Source organism: Lytechinus variegatus, chromosome 2 (assembly GCF_018143015.1).
Source record: "Lytechinus variegatus isolate NC3 chromosome 2, Lvar_3.0, whole genome shotgun sequence".
Classification (NCBI taxonomy): domain Eukaryota; kingdom Metazoa; phylum Echinodermata; class Echinoidea; order Temnopleuroida; family Toxopneustidae; genus Lytechinus; species Lytechinus variegatus.
The window spans coordinates 7,916,093-7,936,645 of NC_054741.1; the positions used below are offsets into that span (position 1 = coordinate 7,916,093).

At 35.0% G+C, this 20,553-nt stretch overlaps 1 protein-coding gene across 1 annotated transcript in view; it reads right to left on the reverse strand.

The window, feature by feature from the left end:
- Positions 1-11,566: 11,566 nt before the first annotated feature.
- LOC121409411 (chloride channel protein C-like) overlaps positions 11,567-20,553 on the reverse strand; it is a 38,756-nt gene continuing 29,769 nt past the window's right edge. Inside the window, exon 20 of the mRNA XM_041601349.1 lies at positions 11,567-12,081. Within this exon, the coding sequence (XP_041457283.1) occupies positions 12,037-12,081 (45 nt within the window). The 3' untranslated portion in view covers positions 11,567-12,036. The remainder of the gene's footprint in view (positions 12,082-20,553) is intronic.

A 20,553-nucleotide genomic window follows, 5' to 3' on the forward strand; every position in this document is an offset into this window, starting at 1 on the left:
GGGTACTAGTGATAACCCAAAAAGGGTCCAGTCATATTAACACGTGCTCCGTAAACTCCCGGATGTAATTCATCGAAAGGAAATACATCCATATCGGTAATTTGTAATTTGCGGATATGTCATGCCAGCTGGGATTGAAAAACATTAATTATCATAATGAGCGTGTGTATTTATATCTCAATAATCAAATCGACAATTAACGCACCTCGCCCCCTAATGACGACAGGTTGCAGTGCAGATCACGAAGAAGTCGAAGAAGTAATGTTATGTTAGGATATTTTATAGGGGCGGCGCCAGAATATTTTGAGAGATGGGGAAAAGGGAATGGAAGGGAGTACAAGACGAGCTAAAATTGACATCATTTTTTATCAATTAACTTATTGTGATGATGATAGAGTGACCCCCCCCCCCCCGTAGCAGCGCCATTTACCCAGAATTGGTCTCCAGAGTAAGAGTTCGATTGAAAAAAAAGACGCTATAGGTCATTTTAGACCCCGAAATTTATGTGCTTGTGTATGTTGAATAATAGGTCCATTATGATATGATTTTCATGCTGAAAATTCAATATCTCGAGAGAACATTTTTTAACCCAAACCTTAACGAAGTATAACAAAACATATCGCGCTTTGAAACAAACCAACTTAAAGAGGCAAAGGTAAATGCGCTTGAGTTGTGATAGGTTTAAATTTCACTGGATAACTGAAGCAAATGAGAAAAAATTGTCAATGTGTCATGGGATGTACATGACAATATTCGATTTTGAAAATGTACAATTATAATTTCTTGCCGATTATATGTTATCTCTATTCTCTTCTGCTAAGAGTCGGGTATGCGAGGGGTGCACAATTAACATGGCGAAATGAATGGTGTATGAAAAATCTTAACGATGGAAATTTTAGGAAGTTATATGAGTACCGAATAGGAAATCTTATTAAGACAAATCAAATACAATTATTTTAGAAAGTTATATGAGTACCGAATTGGAAATCTAATTACGGAAAATCAATGTGAATGAAATTATCCCCACCCCCTGAAATACGAATGAATGAAAATCAAACAGATAAATAAGCAAAAATACACAATAAGCCCACAAGTTATCACTACTCTGATAAACTAATGATGTAGTCAATTGATTTTTTTTTCATATCTCGTTTCATAAGGGACCCCCTCCCCCAACTCGCCGTTTGTACTGCCATGTGATCCTCCGGCCTTGAAACTTGGTGAAAGTGCATGAGAAAAATGTATTCTGAGCATGTGCAGTATGGACACGTCACATTTTTAAAACTGACTTACGATAAACGCGTGACAATGATTGTGATGATTCTTGTCTCGAGAGGTCATTGCACTTGTCGATGACGGGAACAAAAACTATTACCCTAATAAGATATATACCACTGCCTCTCTCTCTCTTGAAATTATGATGAATGCTACGTCATGATTAACCGAGAAGAAAGTTTTTAATTAAGCGAGGGATGTGGGCGGGAAACACCCGAGAATTAACCGGTATAACAGGTGTGCACTATACATCACATTCACAAATAGGTTTTATCTGTAAATAAAATTATGAACATGAACGAGCATTATCCTTTGATGACTCATAATGTACAAGGAAAATAATGAGTAGAAGAAATAACCAGTTGTCTCACGATGCATTAAACGTTTGATACATCCTATGAGACAACTGGTTATATCTTCTACTCAATCCTTCACCACGATGAACCGCTTCCACATCATCAAGGAAAATGTTCTATATCATCGAAAGTGATATTGTTTGTATTGAAATTTTAACTTATTTTGTTACGTCTTTTTATTTTATATTTTTGTTATAAAGATTGGCAAATGAATGGATCACCCCCCTCCCAAATTGATTAAGTCCTGGATAGTTCACTATCTGTTCCTTTTAACCGGGCATGTTGGCTCAGTGGTAGAGCGTCCGCCTCATGACCGGGAGGTCGTGGGTTCGATCCCCGGCCGAGTCATACTAAAGACTTATATAAATGGAACCTTCTGCCTTCTTGCTTTTCGCTCAGCATTTAGACCGGAGAAAGGTAATAATAACATATTACGTTATGCAGGGCCCGCTGGAAGAGCAGTCTTATGATTGAAGTGGCTACCCTGGATAAATAAAATATTATTATTTAAGATTTTTTTTTTCTTTTGGCGGGGGTGTAAAGAGGTATGACACGAATACTGTGCATTGTAATTAAAATGCATCTTTATCGTTATTATCATCATTTACAATATTACCTAGAATAAGTAGAAGCCATAATTTTCTCACCCTGAGCTCAATTGAGGTGTAATAATTCATCAATTAACCCAAGATCATAATCACAACCAACCAGACCACCTAATGCAAACAACTTTTAGCGTTTTACCAAAACAATAAACTAAAGCGAAAGAAGATTCATTCAAACATTGTTTATAGCGTGAGAAACTTGCCTGAAACCTCTCTCTTAAAATCCGTGAAGAAAAGTTTAGAATGATGCCTGAAACTTACAGTTTAGTCCCATGACAGATATATACGTAAAGTGTTAAACAAAGTACGTGCAACACTATAGAAATTGATTGATTACATACAAGAAAAGAAGAATTCGTTACTGTTTGTGAAAGCTTTGGATCTTAAGAATCGTCGAAATTCAATCAAAAAAAATCTGTGGTATTTTTATTGACACAGTGTTAGAATGTTGATGTCATGAACTTGATGAATATGCCTTATATTAAGAAATGTTATCTTCATAACTTCGATCCTGGCTGGTCGGAGTACTTTTACTTGCCGCTTTTTAAGAAAATATCCAATTGAATCCTTTTTGTCTTTTTTCGCATTTGAAGTACTAAAAAAGTAATGCACTTCATTTTTTTTCGTGTGAAAAACACGACATTGAGGGGAAAATTGAAAATGACATCAACTGATAATAAAATTTCACCGACGAGGACTTGCAAATTACTGGAAAATTCGAAAAGGAAAGTGTTCAGATCCATGTCACTTTAAAAGGGCATTGATTATGATTAATTAGGTTAACTAATTTCCATAGATGGATTACGCAAACATGATTCTATAATGACCATGTATTGCGGGGGCAGTGGGGCTGCATGTTGCCTCCAAAATAATGTTCATAATTTGTACTCCACACCATATAGGACACAGCATATACATTTCCAATAAGTGCCCCCTTTCGACCCCCTTACCCATTCTTAAACATAAATTTGCTCCCAAGTATATTGGCAGAATCTGTGGGAGAAATGTAAACCTACGAAGTATTGATATGTTTTCTTTCCAAACATTATTGAAAATGGTCCACTTATTATCCTAGAGGTCATGGGAATTGGATGACGGAGTGCCAGCACCTGTATCACGGGTACCCAGCCCGGTCGACAGGTAGCTGAACTTTGGACGAAAACATCCTGCTCAGATAGGGTATAATGAAATGAAATTAATGAGCATTTTCCGGGATGCCGGGATGGACCGAAAGGAAATCTCTTCTAACAAAAGGTGTTGTGTTATCATGATCATGAAGAGGTAGGAGAGATCCATTATCCTGGGATTTAGCACCCCCGCCGCATGCACCCAAAGATTTTCTTGGGGTTGTTGCGTGTATTATTCTCCATAGGCAGTCCCCCTTGTGGTAGGTGTGGTAAAATAGAAAAATATTACCAAAAATGACCTACATTTTGTAGTGAAGCCGCTTATTTCTATTTTGGCTTGTCAAATTTCTCGGGACTAAAATTTCCTTTAGTAAAACCCCCTTTTTCTTGTTAAATTTACATCAACACCCGCTGTAAAAAAAAATCGTTCCCAGGGCCCAGGAGAGATTGTGAAATTATGATTGTGGATTTGAAAAATGGTAGAAAACGAGATTAGACAAAGGCGTTAAAAGTTAATAACAATGAAACATGAAGGGAAAATAAAATCTCAATTATGATGATTAATCAATGTCTTGCTAGAATGCGAAAGGGCAATTTTTAGAGGAGTTATATTCAGTTTCTTTCTCTCTACTGCCATACAATATCTTTGAGTATTATCAGCCAGCACTTTCCTCTGGAATTCTCAGATAGTCCATGTTAAGAAAAAGTTCTAAAAGCACATTTTGCTTTATCCGAAAACATTAGAATGATTTACGACACTATATCTTTCGGAACGCAAATCAACAAAATTGATAACATTACTTCTTCCTTTCTCTTATCATCATTAATCATTTTGTTTTAATTTTTCTTTTATATTGATATAAGTTGTTTCCTTTTATGTTAATTTTAATGTTTTCATGTTTTTAAATGTTTTTGAAATAATTTTTAATTATGTTTTTGTCATATTACTTTTGTATGGTTGTGATTTATTTTAATGATTTGCTATTTAGAAATTTTGCATTTTTGCATTTTCTTTTAATTACGGCCTAGGCCTAGCTCAAAAACAGCTATATGCTGATTGTGGCTAATTAAGTTTTATCCGTGAATGAAATTAAGTAAGACAAACAATAAATAAACGGCCACGTTTTTTCTTATTTGCGACATTCTCATTATTAAACATAAGACAAAACTTAAGAAAAAAAGGAAATAATTTGAATCAAAAGAGAATGATAATGCTAGTCTCATCTTAATTCAAAGTTGATCCTGTCTGGGCAATCAGAACCAAAGAAAGGTCGAATATGTGTGATTTCATGTCGATTACAGAGTTGTTCGTAGTTCCTTTCTGCGCATGATCAAAAGATTCTACGCATGATCAGTGGAAGGTCATTTGTACTAAAGCGACATGGTGGTTTAAAATCTAATGAGATAAGCACCAACTTTGATGTCTTGATTATTCATATATTCTTTTGAATTGTGGTTTTCATTTACATCCACAAAAAACAACAATGCGTACATGAACGACTGGTATTTCACAGTTTGTCAAGTACATTGTGCAACATGTTATGATATGCATTCAAAGTAGGAATGCAACAAATACCTTCATAAAGTGTTCATTGGTGTGCTATTCTAGTCACCTGGTCTGTTCAATTTCTTCATCCTGCTATGTAAGGCAAGCTTACGTAATATCTTGCTTTGAAATCTGCCTATCGTAATGAAAGGTCATTTGAACGAACTTGTCCATGAAGTAACTACGAACTGGTCTATCAAATTGATGAAATCACTGAAGGTATACAGTATTAACGACAATGACATAGACAAGAGATGGCAGTATTTACCAATTAATGTGACTGGTTATTTTTGTCTCTATGTTGCGTATCTTTTTTGAGTGTGTGTTTAGTTAAATTCTCATTGCCTGACATAGCAGTATACACTAACCCTATGGTAATTTACCCGAACTGGTTTGTCTTGAAAGAGCTGTAGGCAAACTTTGGCAAAGGCAACATACACACCTAACGTCAATGCCAATACCAATTTGCAAAAATAGAGAAATAAATTTTCGCGCCCGGGCCACTGTCACAGAGGATCCCTTTATCTTACCCCCCCCAAATAAATACATAAGGGATGGAATAAAAGTTTGAAAGGGCATGTTAATGTAAAACTATTCTAATTTCATGCATTAAAGGGTTGTCTTATATTTTTAAGTCGATATAAAATTTACTATATATATACGTTTGATTTAAAGGGTCTTAAAGAGCCGTATCACGATACATTTTCAAATTTCCCATTTCAAATGTAGCCAGTAGATTTATTAGATTATATTTTCTTCAACATTTCAAAGTCATTCCTGGATTTATTTTCAGAATTTGTAGAGTTTTATTGTTGTTTTATATTCAGAGTTTTCTGGCCTACGTCCACTTAGTATGGTAAGAATGTCGATATTGTAAACAATAATAATTGGAAAATATATAAACAAATATATGAATAAATACCTCACTGAATAAATAAGTAAATAAAGAAAACATAAAGGTAGCTACAATACAAATAAGACAATGGAATACCTTTTCAAAACAAAGACGAGTGTCAAACTTAATAACGTTCCAAACTATTCATTAATATCGTTCCTTTCCTATAAATATCACCATCAAATTTTGTCTTGCAGTAGCTATATCAATTGAAATTGAGAAGAAAAGGAAAGATTAAACAAACAAGTGATGCTGCTTTGGGAGCGCAAATGAAACTAGATGCCCCAAGATAATAGCAAAGCATGGGTAGTCGAACAAGTTTGACTTCCTCGTTTTCCTTCCGCCAAACAGTCAAGTGCCATCAAACTGTTCACACGGACATTAATTAATGATCATTCATAAAAGGGGAAGTTCACCCTGACAAAAAGGTTTGTTGTAAAAATACCAGGAAAATATTAAAATATGGGTAAGGTTTGAGGAAAATCCATCAAAATTAGGAAAGTTATTATAATTTTATTTTTTTTTATTTGTGACGTCATATACCAGTACCTGCCCAAATTTGTTATGTAATATAAAAAGTATACATTTCAATTTTAATAGTTCATGATGACTACAGATTTGTTCAAGAGCGGATGTGAAAAGATTTGTCCGTTGATATACTGAAGGTACATTAAAATCATTTACATGATGTTGTTTTTTTAAATAGAAAATGACATTTCATTGAATGTTTTTCCTTACACGATATATGGGGAATCTGCACGCAAATTATGATGTCACAAATTTAAAACAAAAAATTCTCAAGGCTTTATTTTTAATCTTTGGTGGACTTCCCTCGTCAAACTTTCACCAATGTTTTTTATCTCCTATTCTTACAATAAAGGGTGAACTTCCCCTTTTAAATAATGTTTCATTCGAGTCACTAGTTTGTATTCTTTCAGTTAAAAGAAACCAAGCTTTTTCATTCTTATTTTCATGTTTGCATATTTATAACATTCTAACCTCCCCGCCCCACCCCCCTCCTGGAGAGGGAAATGTTATATCAAATGACAAATTTTAGGAATGCAGTCGACGGGTGTATAACATGTATAATAAGATGTGAATTAATCTTCTTCATAAAATTAGAAAATGACTGGCAGTGGAAACAAGACCAAATTACATTTCGGGGTAAATATGTTGACGTGATGGAACAAGTGAAAACGAAAGAATTAAAGACAAAAGCGTGGCGAAAAAAGGGAAAGAATTCTCAGCACAAGAATAACAAAATCACGCGGTGTTTCCCATGATGTTGAAGTTTTTGTTATAAACATTTTTGGTTATAAAACACTTGTTTGTCACAACACAGCCAAGGTCTTAAATTCTCATTAGCAATCTGGTTTAAAATGATAATTAAAACTTTCATTTAACAGAGACGTACATAATTAATGGACCACGAGGTGACTACATGGGCAAAAATAATGAAAGTTGATCTCATTGATGAAATGTCTCGAATTTCGTTCTCTGTCATGTTGTTGTCCTTCAGTACAATGGCCAGGAAGCGAGATTTGAAAGTGCGTGTGTGGGCGAGAGGTGGGGGTGTGGTGAGTGTAACCATCAAGGGCCGCGGAACAGTTTTAAGAAAATGGGGGGGGGGGGGCTGAGCCCAAAATCACAATCAGGGGGCGTTTCATGAAAGTCCCATTTTACCCGACAATTACCATAGTAACAGTACCTCTCAGCCAATCAACATCAGAGAAAGACTTCAGATCTGACAACTTGTCGGATGAAAATGTTGATGAAACACTCCCCAGATGTTATTTGTACGTTTTCGTACAGTGTTTTTTTTTGGGGGGGGGATGTAGGAGGGGGAACCCCCCCCCCATCCCTCCTCCTCCGGTTCCGCGGCCCCTGACCATGTTCGGCAATGGTATTAGCAATTTGCCTATGCCTTACGATGAAAACAATGTTCAGGAGAAAAAGGAGGATGAAACTTAATACTTTATATATCGCATATACAACCATGTATTGATTCCCGGGCCTTGATGACGGTGTCTCAGCAATTGCCCCAGCAAATTGAAATTACCCTTATTGAGACGATCTTTCCTTTATGATAAAGGTGATGATGATGTTAAGATGACAATAATGATAGAAGTGAAACTTTGTCATAATGTGACAATGTCATAATGGTAAAATCAAGATATAGAACATCATGATTGTGGGATTAGGATGAAGATGATAAGATGAATATTTTTTTTTATTACGCAGAAAACAATGATGCTGATTGCAATCATATCAAAAATAGAAAAAATGTGGTAACAATACTGCTGTTATCACAAATGAAATGGAACACCAGTCCTATATACCTCATAAAACAGTTGCAATTACTTCAGATCAATCACAATTTTCAGAGTGATTTCAAACATGAGCTTCAGAAATAGGGAGTGAATTAATTTTCAATGTTATCTGAATCTTTACAAGACACTAGGTAAATTGAAGTAAGGTGTCGGTGATGGTGTTGAGAGCATTAATTAGTCTGCCGAGCTGAGGTCCAAAACATACTTATGATTTAGAAAATCACATTCATATCAAGCTGCACACCATATCATGTTAATCTTAAGAATAATCCAGCGTCAAGTTGGGTGTTAGTTCTAGTGTTCCTTTTTTTTTCGTATAGAGGTAATATGGTGTAGTGGTTAAGTCTCACGACTCTTGAACCAAGGGTCGAGGGTTAGAATCCCACCCAGTGCTAATGTCTTTTGGCAAGGCACTTACGGTTACACTTCGTAATTCAGAAGGTTCTTTATTCCGAATGTTCGTAATTCCGAAACATGTAAATTGCCTATAACTCGATGTTCGTTAACCCGAAACGTAAAAGGGTTCGTTAATCCGAACATTTGTGGCGTTATTCCGAAGGTTCGTTATTCCAAAGGTTTGATAAAACGAAAAAAGGTTCGTTAGTCCGAAAACGAAATAAGGTTCGTTGTTCCAAAGGTCCGTTAATCCGAAAACGAAATAAGGTTCGTTGTTCCGAAAACGAAATAAGGTTCGTTAATTATTACAATTTCGGACTAACGAGCCTTAGGAATTACGAACCTCATTCGTTTTCGGATTAACGAACCTTAGGAATTACGAACCTCAATGTATGAAGCGCTACAGAAATGTAATTATTCATGTTATTAACACTTATTGAAAATCACCCATTGAGGACAACAACAGTGAAATCTGTTTTACATGTTTTGGCTGGAAACACATTACAAACACACAAATACCATTGGTTCAGTTTTGAAAATAAATCTGAATCACAATAAAGATCTATCAGTACTTTATTATATCATATTTCTTGTCATATCATGGACAAATTCAGCTTCAAATCACTAAACTAAATGTACAGTATATGTGAAATCACTTAGTAATATTGACAATGACGTCACAATGTACAGTGCTAAATGAGTAAATTCATTGGTTTGGCAAAATAAAACACTACTCAATGTATATAGGTGATTCTTATCTTCTTGACACTTTCTAAACCTCATAAAAAATGTATAATATTTTCACCTTTTGCTTATATTTCTGATACCCGAAATGTTTTAAAATGAATTGAAATATCTGAGTATCATGTCGTAAAAATTTGCTGTTAGTCAAGTGTGATATCTACTTACTAATTCAGATGTTCATCTTTGTAACATTCTTTAATATGAGTCAATGCATTGTAATTCACAATACACTTGTAGTTTGTTGCTGCTACATAAGGGCAAGAATATATATATATATTTCTATCATATATTACAAAAAACAATTTAGAGACCGAGCATTAATTAAGCCTTCAGTCATTCATGATAGATTACCAAGAATTCAACAGGAACAATACAAGTTAATGTATCCCGAGAACTGAAACTACTTAACCACAAAAACATATAAAATGGGAAACAACATTAATTGTAAACGAATAACAATGTATTGTTAAAATAAGTGACTGTTATGAGCATTTGTGAATGGAATGAGCAATGAATGGTAAATTCCTAGAAGTGGACACTTGTATTCTTATGTCAATTATTGAAGTGTCCAGAAAGAATGTATTGTCATTATTGTAACTACCATGGCAACAGGCTCAGCAGCCAATCAAAATCATGTAGAAGTTACCATAATGACAATTCACCATATTCGCATCTTCTTAGTGAAATAGGCCCTATATGTTGTGAGAGTTTAGGTTAAATTACGACTGCTCCCTTACAAAAGTTGACTTCGACCATTAAAAAAAAATGCTGTGCTACTGCTACACAGTGAAATAAAATTATCTGTTTAATTTCAATTCAGGCAGTATTAGTGACAGCACACTTAAATAATTAGTACTGACATACACAATATTTATGAACCTTTTTGTTTCTCTTTAAAAAATACAAACATTGCAGGAGCTCACCTTATCTTCACTTGACTCAAACAATGTTCACATTACCTGCATTTAATTGATTAGACATATTAGGGCTGCATTATGATATTAAAGACTTTCAACACTTTTACACTCATAATGTACATTTACAAACACCTGAATGAGTATGATAATGAATATGAATTTTTATAAGAAATCACAAACATACTAATTGACATAATTTACATTGCCTACATGACAGAAATGACCTCTGATCATTTTTAATAGAATGAATAAGTTGAAAACAAAAGTTTTGAAGTTCTGATGGGGTGTGTTCCTTTCCATATCATGTTGGCAATGAAAATATTTTTTTAATTAATGATGTTTATGATTTTGAATCAAATGTATTCATGTGTTAAAACTGTTAAAGAAATACTTTAGAACAGGGGTTCTCAAACTACGGCCCGCGGGCCGTATCCGGCCCTTGGAACTTCTCGATCCGGCCCGCGAGACTCTGCTGGGTTTTTAAATAATTTTTAAGTCACAATATGAAACATAGCTCAATATGATTACATTGTGTATCCATGTTAGACCTAACTGTAATAAAAGTAATGAAAGTCAAAACATATGAAACTGTCATAAATTTGTTGGATTAAATGCTCCCAAAATAAGGGCAAGATTGCACAAGAGAGCATCTAGGACCCCAACCACAAGGGTTTTTGCACTTCGTGCACATTTTTTTTTTCTAAGTATCCACTTCACCCTGGCCCTTTCAGGTTTACTTGGAGTCTAATCTGGCCCTTCAAAGAAAAAGTTTGATAACCCCTGCTTTAGAATGTTAATACAGCTCAAACTCAACAAAATATCGCACATATCCAGAAATGTCCTGCATTTCTAACCCCAAAAACATAAAAATATAGATTGCACACTCTGTCTATTTACCGTAGGCCTAGTCATCAATAATACGCAAGCACTTGGATATATCATGCCTAAAGTGCCTTATACATAACAATAATACTATTACAAAGTATTGAATTAATAACAATACATAAGTAATGCGTGATTTTTACTGAGTATATAACGAGAACAATTCATAATCTTCCATTAGGAACATGCAGACATTACAAGCTCTGCTTTTTTATGCAGGTTCCTTCATATTTCATTTTTTATTTACTGCCATTATCTTTCGTATTTGTATTGCTATTATTTTGTTGTCATATGAAGTATGAAAATAATTCAACTTAATTCAATATTGAAAATTTTGTCTTTTTAGAAATACTAGACAAAAAAGGGAAAGCAAATGTCAGAGATTTTCAGTTTATAGCAATGGTTTGTTTAAGATCCATATGTTCCGATATTCGAGTTTACATACAATTATCTTTTATATATTAAGGCCATCTCATTTTTGTAAATTATCAGCTCATTTCCTTATCTAACCAAATAGTTCCTGATTTTTTTTCACATTGTGTAATCTCTATGAAACTTCCATGCTGTATGGGAGAAAATGGTGTTGAAATGTATGTCATCTTTTATTCAACTTTACAACTTAAAATTTTGACAGTATGAAGTAAAGTTATTCTTTCAGATAGGCTTTTTTTATAATTTTTACTTTTTTGAAGACCAAATTATTATTTTAGCTATTTACAGAGAACGTTCGCTGGCGACTTATTGTTGGTTTTGGGGTGACCTTGCCTTTGCCTTGTGTTTTGCCTATACATGTAATCATATCAATTACAAGTGTTCAGTGGCCATTAGAAGAATGCATTTATGCATTGTCTTGGATGACTGAGTTTATACTTAACACAAAGTTTGGCATCATGGTGTTAGACATACTGATATTTTAGACTAATTTAACGTGTTAAGCACCTTTTTAGCACCTCAAGCCCAAGGTCATGTTCCGATGGTGGCATCCAAATAGTCCCATTCTTCAAAATTCTGTTGGCAAATGATGAAAAAATTAAATTACAACATAAAGATTATAGATAAAATATTCTTAAACATGTTAACACTTCCTGGGGATGAAGGCAGCTCAAACTCACTGCAAAGCAAGACTACTGGGATCATCAGTACTCTACAAGAATCTGAGGCAAAGGGAAAGGAGATTCTCACAAATATAAAAAAATCTGAAGTTAGAATTATATGAAATATCAACATGGATGTTAAAGTCCCCAGTTAAAATATTAGAAACATCAGTTTGATTGAATGTACTCAGCTGAATTCAGAGAATGTCTTTAAAAAATGCATACTTGGACCGAGTTTAAAGTTGATCTATGAAATCGTTTTTCAGATATAAAGCGAGAACAAAAATGGGGCACATGGATAACCCGATAATTTCTGTGTTTGCCTATCTCTTACACTCATTCTCACTAATTTCACCTGTCGATTTTCTGTGACCCTCCACACACACTAGTCCTTTACCTTTTTCTATCATTTTTCTAGAAAGGCAAACAGTTCTTTTTCACTTTGTTAATGCTTACTTTTTCCAATGTATGTTTTTTGTCTTTGTATGTTCTATTTTGTAGCCCTCCAATTTCTTTCTTTACTGGGCTGGAACTTCTAAGATCCAACAGATCTTTAATGTCAGTCCACATTCTAAGCCAGTTTTGCACATTATTTTACTGTGTTATCATTTTTGCCCGGGGGGGCCACTTACATTGACGAGTGGATACCATGCGCGACCAAAAAAACACGTAAAAAGGATGTCCTTTTCACGATAGGGCACGTTACGTACGTAACGTGAAAAGGGTGTCAAAAATACAAAAATAATGAAAAAAGGGTATCTATTTCGCTAGGAAAATTACGTGTTTAGGGTTGAATTTGCGGGGATGATAAAACAAAATTAAAATGTTTTATAAAGGATGTCCTTTTTGCCCCAACACTACGTGTTTAGAGTCCTATTTGCGCGAGGTGTAGAAGGTGGGGTCGTACTAAACCAAATAACATGAATAAGGTAAAGCCGACAACCAAAGGACCCGTTACAATAAAACATTCCTGTACTTGTTTAGGGGTTCATTTCAGGGAATAATTGCCAAGAGTATCGTTTTGTTTCCAATACTTGTTAAGGGTAGGGTTTCACACGCCAATACTTGTTAAGGGGTGCATTTTCAGAATATGGAAATTACGTGTTTAGGGTGCTTTTCGAGACCCCATGGTCGCGCATGGTATCCACTCGTGAATGGAAGTGGCCCCCCCCCCCGGGCATTTTTGTTACTATGTATTGTTCTTTCTTGCCATTATGTAATTTCTCATTTACTTGTATGTATGTTATTTTTATCAAGTGAAATAAATGAATTAAAAAACATACTCCAGGCGCGTATCAGCATCAGATCCTACAAAGCGCATTTCATGGGCCCAATCGTCTGGGGACAATAGTGACTCTATTATGCTTGTACATGGGGCCATACATTTCTTTTAAATTGTCAATGCTGGATACGGTATAGCGACCCCGCCTCCAGCAAGTACCGCCCACATTGGACCGAGATATTAAAACTTCCTTCACCTTGGTAACTCACATCATAATAGAATCCATACATCATTGATACACTTCTCAGTTTAAACAGTTTTCAGAAAATTACTTTCAAAAGGTCTCAAATCTTGGTTTTTGCATCTACATCAGTAAATAAAGGTTGTTCCCAGTTCATTGTAACATCATTTGAAGCCTTATAAAAAGGGAGGTACTTCATTTTTTGAAGGCTTTGAGAAAATCATAAAGTATTAAAAAATGCTTCAAACTCTCATTAAACAGTTTCTGTCACGCAACATTTTTTTTGTAGGCTTGTTTTATAAAAGCCTATTTCACTCATGCAAAGCTTGTATATCATAAATATCAAGGAAGAAGAACAATTTTTCTTCAAAATTTTTGCCTTTATTGTTCATAACATGATTACTTTCAAAGAAAGTTGCCCCAAATTTTAATGAAAAACAACTAACTTGTTTAAATATATTGATGATGGGTCATGTATTTTGTATATAGGACATCAGTTTTAATTACATTTCCACTTCAGCAATACGATTGGTGATTTCAAGTACGGTGTTCGGTGTTCCACGTCAGCAATACAATGGGTGATTTCAAGTACGGTGTTCGGTGTTCCACTTCAGCAATACAATGGGTGATTTCAAGTACGGTGTTCGGTGTTCCACTTCAGCAATACAATGGGTGATTTCAAGTACCGTGTTCGGTGTTCCACGTCAGCAATACAATGGGTTATTTCAAGTACGGTGTTCGGTGTTCCACTTCAGCAATACAATGGGTGATTTCAAGTATGGTGTTTGGTGTTCCACTTCAGCAATACAATGGGTGATTTCAAGTACGGTGTTCCACGCCAGCAATACAATGGGTGATTTCAAGTACGGTGTTCGGTGTTCCACTTCAGCAATACAATGGGTTATTTCAAGTACGGTGTTCCACTTCAGCAATACAATGGGTGATTTCAAGTACGGTGTTCGGTGTTCCACTTCAGCAATACAATGGGTGACTTCAAGTACGGTGAGAGCATGATCATGGCTATCTGAACCAACATCATCAGAAAGCGAAATTAAACAAAGCAAAATGGAATTGAAGCAAAAACTTGTTTTCCATATATCTGTCCCAGTCCTGCGTCATTTGCCATCAGTAGGGGAATCTCTACAATACACCATTCACGAGCAGATAAATGCTGCATCACATAATCTTCATTTCTGATGTATAATTTCAAAACACATCAATGCCAATGGTTTCTTCATGACGTACAATCTTGTTTTCTTCTGTTTCATCTTCAAAGGCCTTTGATTTTTTCCCACCTGTTCGGGTCTAATGGTTGATATATGATTTGGATCACAAAACGCCACTTCATTCAAACATGGACCTGATTATAATAAAATTGGAAGATGATCAGATTTTGTTCACCCTGACCCATCACCAATGAGATAAATTCTGTTCAAGATGAATGATTAAGTAAAAGAGTCCAGATATAGACCACCAAAACCTCATAGGCCTGTATTCTGAAGTCGGGTTTAATTTAAACTCTGGTCTATTGTGTTAAACTATTGACAACCAATTATTGTTACATAATTCTCTTACAGTAGGGGCCTAAGGGTTCAGACAGTGTATCAGCTTCATTTAAGTCTCAAATCATTCTTAACTTACCGGAAAGGATAAGATACTTTTCCTCACCATTAAGAAGTAGAAATGAGCACAATTAATATAAAAAACATACCATTTGAATAAACTTCTGGCACTTTTTTTGCGCAATAAGTTTAGCACAGAGTTAGACAATGACCTATATTAAACTCAACTTCAGAATACAGGCCATAATATTTTCAACTGATTTTTTTTTTCTAAAGACATTCTTTGGGCAATCTGAAGACATCCGATTGCAAATTTAGTAGGTGCAAGAGATGTTTACCAGTTTTGATGCGACATTAAAAAACAAACAAACATGGGTTTATTTTATCCATTGACTAAACATCTAATCCCTAGGGGAAGACTACTTGAGATCTGCTGCGAAAGAATATTAAATAACTGCCTGATATAGCAACACTTCTAAATTCATCCAAAATCCCAATAGTCCCATTCTTCAAAATTCTGTTGGCAAATGATGAAAAAAATGAAATTGAAAAATAAAGATTATAGATAAGAGTCAAATTACTCTTAACATGCTAAACACTTCCAGGAGATGAAGGCAGTTGCAAAGCACGACTACTGGGATCATCAGTACTCTACAAGAATCTCCAGTAAAGGGAAAGGAAATTCTCACAAATAAAAAAAAATCTTGAATTAGAATGATAAAAAATATCAACATGGATGTTAAAGTCCCCAGTTAACAAAATATTAGAAACATCAGTTTGATTGAATGAACTCGGCTGAATTCAGAGAATGTCTACAAAATGCATACTTGGACCAAGATTGAAGTTGATCTATGAAACTGTGTTTTTTTCAGTTATACAGTGCGTATCAAAAAAAAGTTTACACTTTGAAAAAGACCTGGGAATATAAAAATATACAACACGTGGGTATTTATTTCACATATAATCTTAGGTTTGGGTCTCATCTATCCAATGAAAGTAAAAGTTTTGACAGAATGTTACACTTGAGTGAGCACTGTCCATTTTTGTAAAGCTCGCAGAAATCTGTTTGCGCAGAAATGCTTGTTTTCACGCTGTGTCAAGTGGAAAGGGCGAAATCAAACTTACCCTGCGAAACATTTCTCATACATTTCCCTTGCACTTTTAGTCAACTGAAATAAAACGGATACATTCAAGCATCTTGTAACAATTTTGCTGCCCAAATTGACATTTCAACACTTAGTAAGCATAACCTTTAACCTTTTTTGTGCCAGCTGGATCTTAGGACATAACTGAATCTGAACAAAAGTTTATTTCAGACATCTCTAGCATTTTTCACTAAGTTTTTATCATTTAAAGTGGGTTTACATTTCATTTTTCATTTAATACTTGTTTCTCCACACTTTTCCCAAGCTTGACAATGATTATCAAAATTCAAAATGAAAATCAAGCCTAAACCATTTCATGTTAATCACAGCTCAGTGTAAAGCAAATATCGTCAAGATGGCCTCTGTGTGTGGGGAAGTGAGGTGGGGCGCAATGCACTCTTCAAAGTGTTTTTGGCAAGGAAACAAGTTTAAAAAGGTAAAAGATATCTTCAAATCAATTTTCCTAGCTAAATTTCACATGTTCTTCATGATTAAGGTCTACTTTTATCCGCATAACTATTTCAAAGTTCTGCGCAAATCATTTTTCACTAACTTTTCAAAAGTGAGTGGTGCTCACTCAAGTGGAAATATTTTTCGACAGTTATATCGTCATTTGCTTAAATGGATCTGTACCAATGTTAAAGTGTGGAAAAATCTTCAGGAAATTACAAATGTATAATTTTACAGGATTTTTTCAAAGTGTAAACTTTTTTTTGATACGCACTGTATAGCGAGAACGAAAATGGGGCAGATGGACAACCCGAAAATTTCTGGGTTTTCCCTTCTCCTACACTTATTCTCACTAATTTCACCTGTCAATTTTCTGCAACCCTCCACACACACTAGTCCTTTAACTTTTTCTATCATTTTTTTCTAAAAAGGCAAACATTTCATTTTCACTTTGTTAATGCTTGTTTTTTTTCCAATGTATGTTTTTTGTCTTTGTATGTTCTATTTTGTAGCCCTCCACTTTCTTTCTTTACTGGGCTGGAACTTCTAAGATCTAACAGATCTTTAATGTCAGTCCACATTCTAAGCCAGTTTTGCACATAATTTTACTGTATTATCATTTTGTTACTATGTATTGTTCTTTCTTGCCATTATGTAATTTCTCATTTACCTGTATGTATGTTATTTTTATCAAGTGAAATAAATGAATTAAAAAACATAATCCTGGCACGTATCCAGCATCAGATCCTACAAAGCGCATTTCATGGGCCCAATCGTCTGGGGACAATAGTGACTCTATTATGCTTGTACATGGGGCCATACATTTCTTTTAAATTGTCAATGCTGGATACGGTATAGCGACCCCGCCTCCAGCAAGTACCGCCCACATTGGACCGAGATATTAAAACTTCCTTCACCTTGGTAACTCACATCATAATAGAATCCATACATCATTGATACACTTCTCAGTTTAAACAATTTTCAGAAAATTACTTTCGAAAGGTCTCAACTCTTGGTTTTTGCATATACATCAGTAAATAAAGGTTGTTCCCAGTTCATTGTAACATCATTTGAAGCCTTATAAAAAGGGAGGTACTTCATTTTTTGAAGGCTTTGAGAAAATCATAAAGTATTAAAAAATGCTTCAAACTCTCATTAAACAGTTTTTGTCACGCAACATTTTTTTTGTAGGCTTGTTTTATAAAAGCTTATTTCATTCATGCAAAGCTTGTATATCATAAATATCAAGGAAGAAGAAAAAAATTTTCTTCAAAATTGTTGCCTTTATTGTTCATAACATGATTACTTTTAAAGAAAGTTGCCCCAAATTTTAATGAAAACAACTAACTTGTTTATATATATTGATGATGGGTCATGTATTTTGTATATAGGACATCAGTTTTAATTACATTTCCACTTCAGCAATACAATGGGTGATTTCAAGTACGGTGTTCGGTGTTCCACTTCAGCAATACAATGGGTTATTTCAAGTACGGTGTTCCACTTCAGCAATACAATGGGGGATTTCAAGTATGGTGTTCGGTGTTCCACTTCAGCAATACAATGGGTGATTTCAAGTACGGTGTTCCACTTCAGCAATACAATGGGTGACTTCAAGTACGGTGAGAGCATGATCATGGCTATCTGAACCAACATCATCAGAAAGCGAAATTAAACAAAGCAAAATGGAATTGAAGCAAAAACTTGTTTTCCATATATCTGTCCCAGTCCTGCGTCATTTGCCATCAGTAGGGGAATCTCTACAATGCACCATTCAGGAGCAGATATATGCTACATCACATAATCTTCATTTCTGATGTATAATTTCAAAACACGTCAATGCCAATGGTTTCTTCATGACGTACAATCTTGTTTTCTTCTGTTTCATCTTCAAAGGCCTTTGATTTTTTATCCACCTGTTCGGGCCTAATGGTTGATATATGATTTGGATCACAAAACGCCACTTCATTCAAACATGGACCTGATTATACTACAAATGGGAAGATGATCAGATTTTGTTCACCCCGACCCATCATCAATAAGCTAAAGTCTGTTCAAGAAGAATGATTAAGTAAAAGAGTCCAGATATAGACAACCAAAACCTCATAGGCCTGCATTCTGAAGTCGGGTTTAATTTATATATGGTCTATTGTGTTAAACTATTGACAACCAATTGTTACATAATTTTCTTACAGTAGAGGCCTAAAGGTTCAGACAGTGTATCAGCTTCATTTAACTCTCAAATCATTCTTAACTATCCGGAAAGGATAAGATACTTTTCTTTAGTTCAACATTAAGAAGCAGAAATGAGCACAATTAATATAAAAACATACCATTTAAATAAACTTCTGGCACTTTTTTTGCACAATAAGTTTAGCAAAGAGTTAGACAATGACCTATATTAAACCCAACTTCAGAATACAGGCCATAACATTTTCAACTGATTTTTTTTCTAAAGACATTCTTTGGGCAATCTGAAGACATCTGATTGCAAAGTTAGTAGGTGCAAGAGATGTTTACCAGTTTTGATGGGACATTAAAAAAACAACAACATGGGTTTGTTTTACCCATTGACTACACATCCCTAGGGGAAGACTACTTGAGATCTGCTGTGAAAGAATATTAAATAACTGCCTGATATAGCAACACTTCTAAATACATAGGGATAGGGGAAATGGGACAGACTTGTGGGATGCTGGGGGAAGGGGCAAATCTACCCCCTCCCCCCGGTATGGAAGCCATTGCAGCAAGATGAAAGAAAGTTTACCCTTGAGTGGTTGTTCATGGTTGGATCATGAACAGTACTACTTTATTTGCCATGTCAGTTTTACCCCTTAATTTGGGGTTTGGTACCTGGGTATGAAAGCCTGTGTGAATAGGAGTCAAGTAAAACAGAGTTTCTTTATTAGTGAGGCATTAAATCTCATTATTTACAATTCTTCCCATGAGATTTCAGATTTTCCCACTGTAGGGTGAACTATAGTAACAACAAGTAATGAAAGCTACATTTATCTATTACTTGGCATACCCACACAAAATGTACATGTATTTACTTTCTCCTTTCCCTGAAGGGCATTTTAGGAAGAGTTCCAAGACTCCATTGGAAAGCAAACTACATAATGCTTTTGCATCCTACCAGGTACCCATTTGTTCAGACTCTTTCTCAGACCTACGTCATTTGCCATCAGCTAGGGAATCTCTACAACACAGTATTTGCAAGCGAGTCAATCGGATACCACAATGATTGCATAATAAGGGCATAATACTCTTATCCATCTTTTCCAAACACTTCCAATGCCAATTACTTCTTTATGACGTACAATCTTGTTTTCTTTCTTCTCAAATTAAAAGGCCTTTGATGTTTTCATCTGTAGACCTAATGGCCCTTATTCTGAACTCGGATGTAACTTAGAACACACTCTAACTCTTGTGCTAAAAATCAAGGAAAGCCCAAAATATCAAAATTGTGTTTACCCTGTGTTTCTTATGTTTACTGTGTTCTTCCCAAATTTTCTAATCATGAAGACATCTATGTTTTTCATCCTGAATAGACAGTTAAGAATTATTTGAGAGTCACACAAGCTGATACATTCAAACTCTACTGCTAGGAGATTTATGTCACAATTGGCTATCCATAGTTAAACCACAACTTTAGACTTTTGTTTTTTAATCAAACCCTAATTCAGAATCTAAATGCCAGTAATCAAAGTTTATGACCCTAGTTCCTACTAGGAGATGACATAGATTTAGAAAAACAACTTGATTA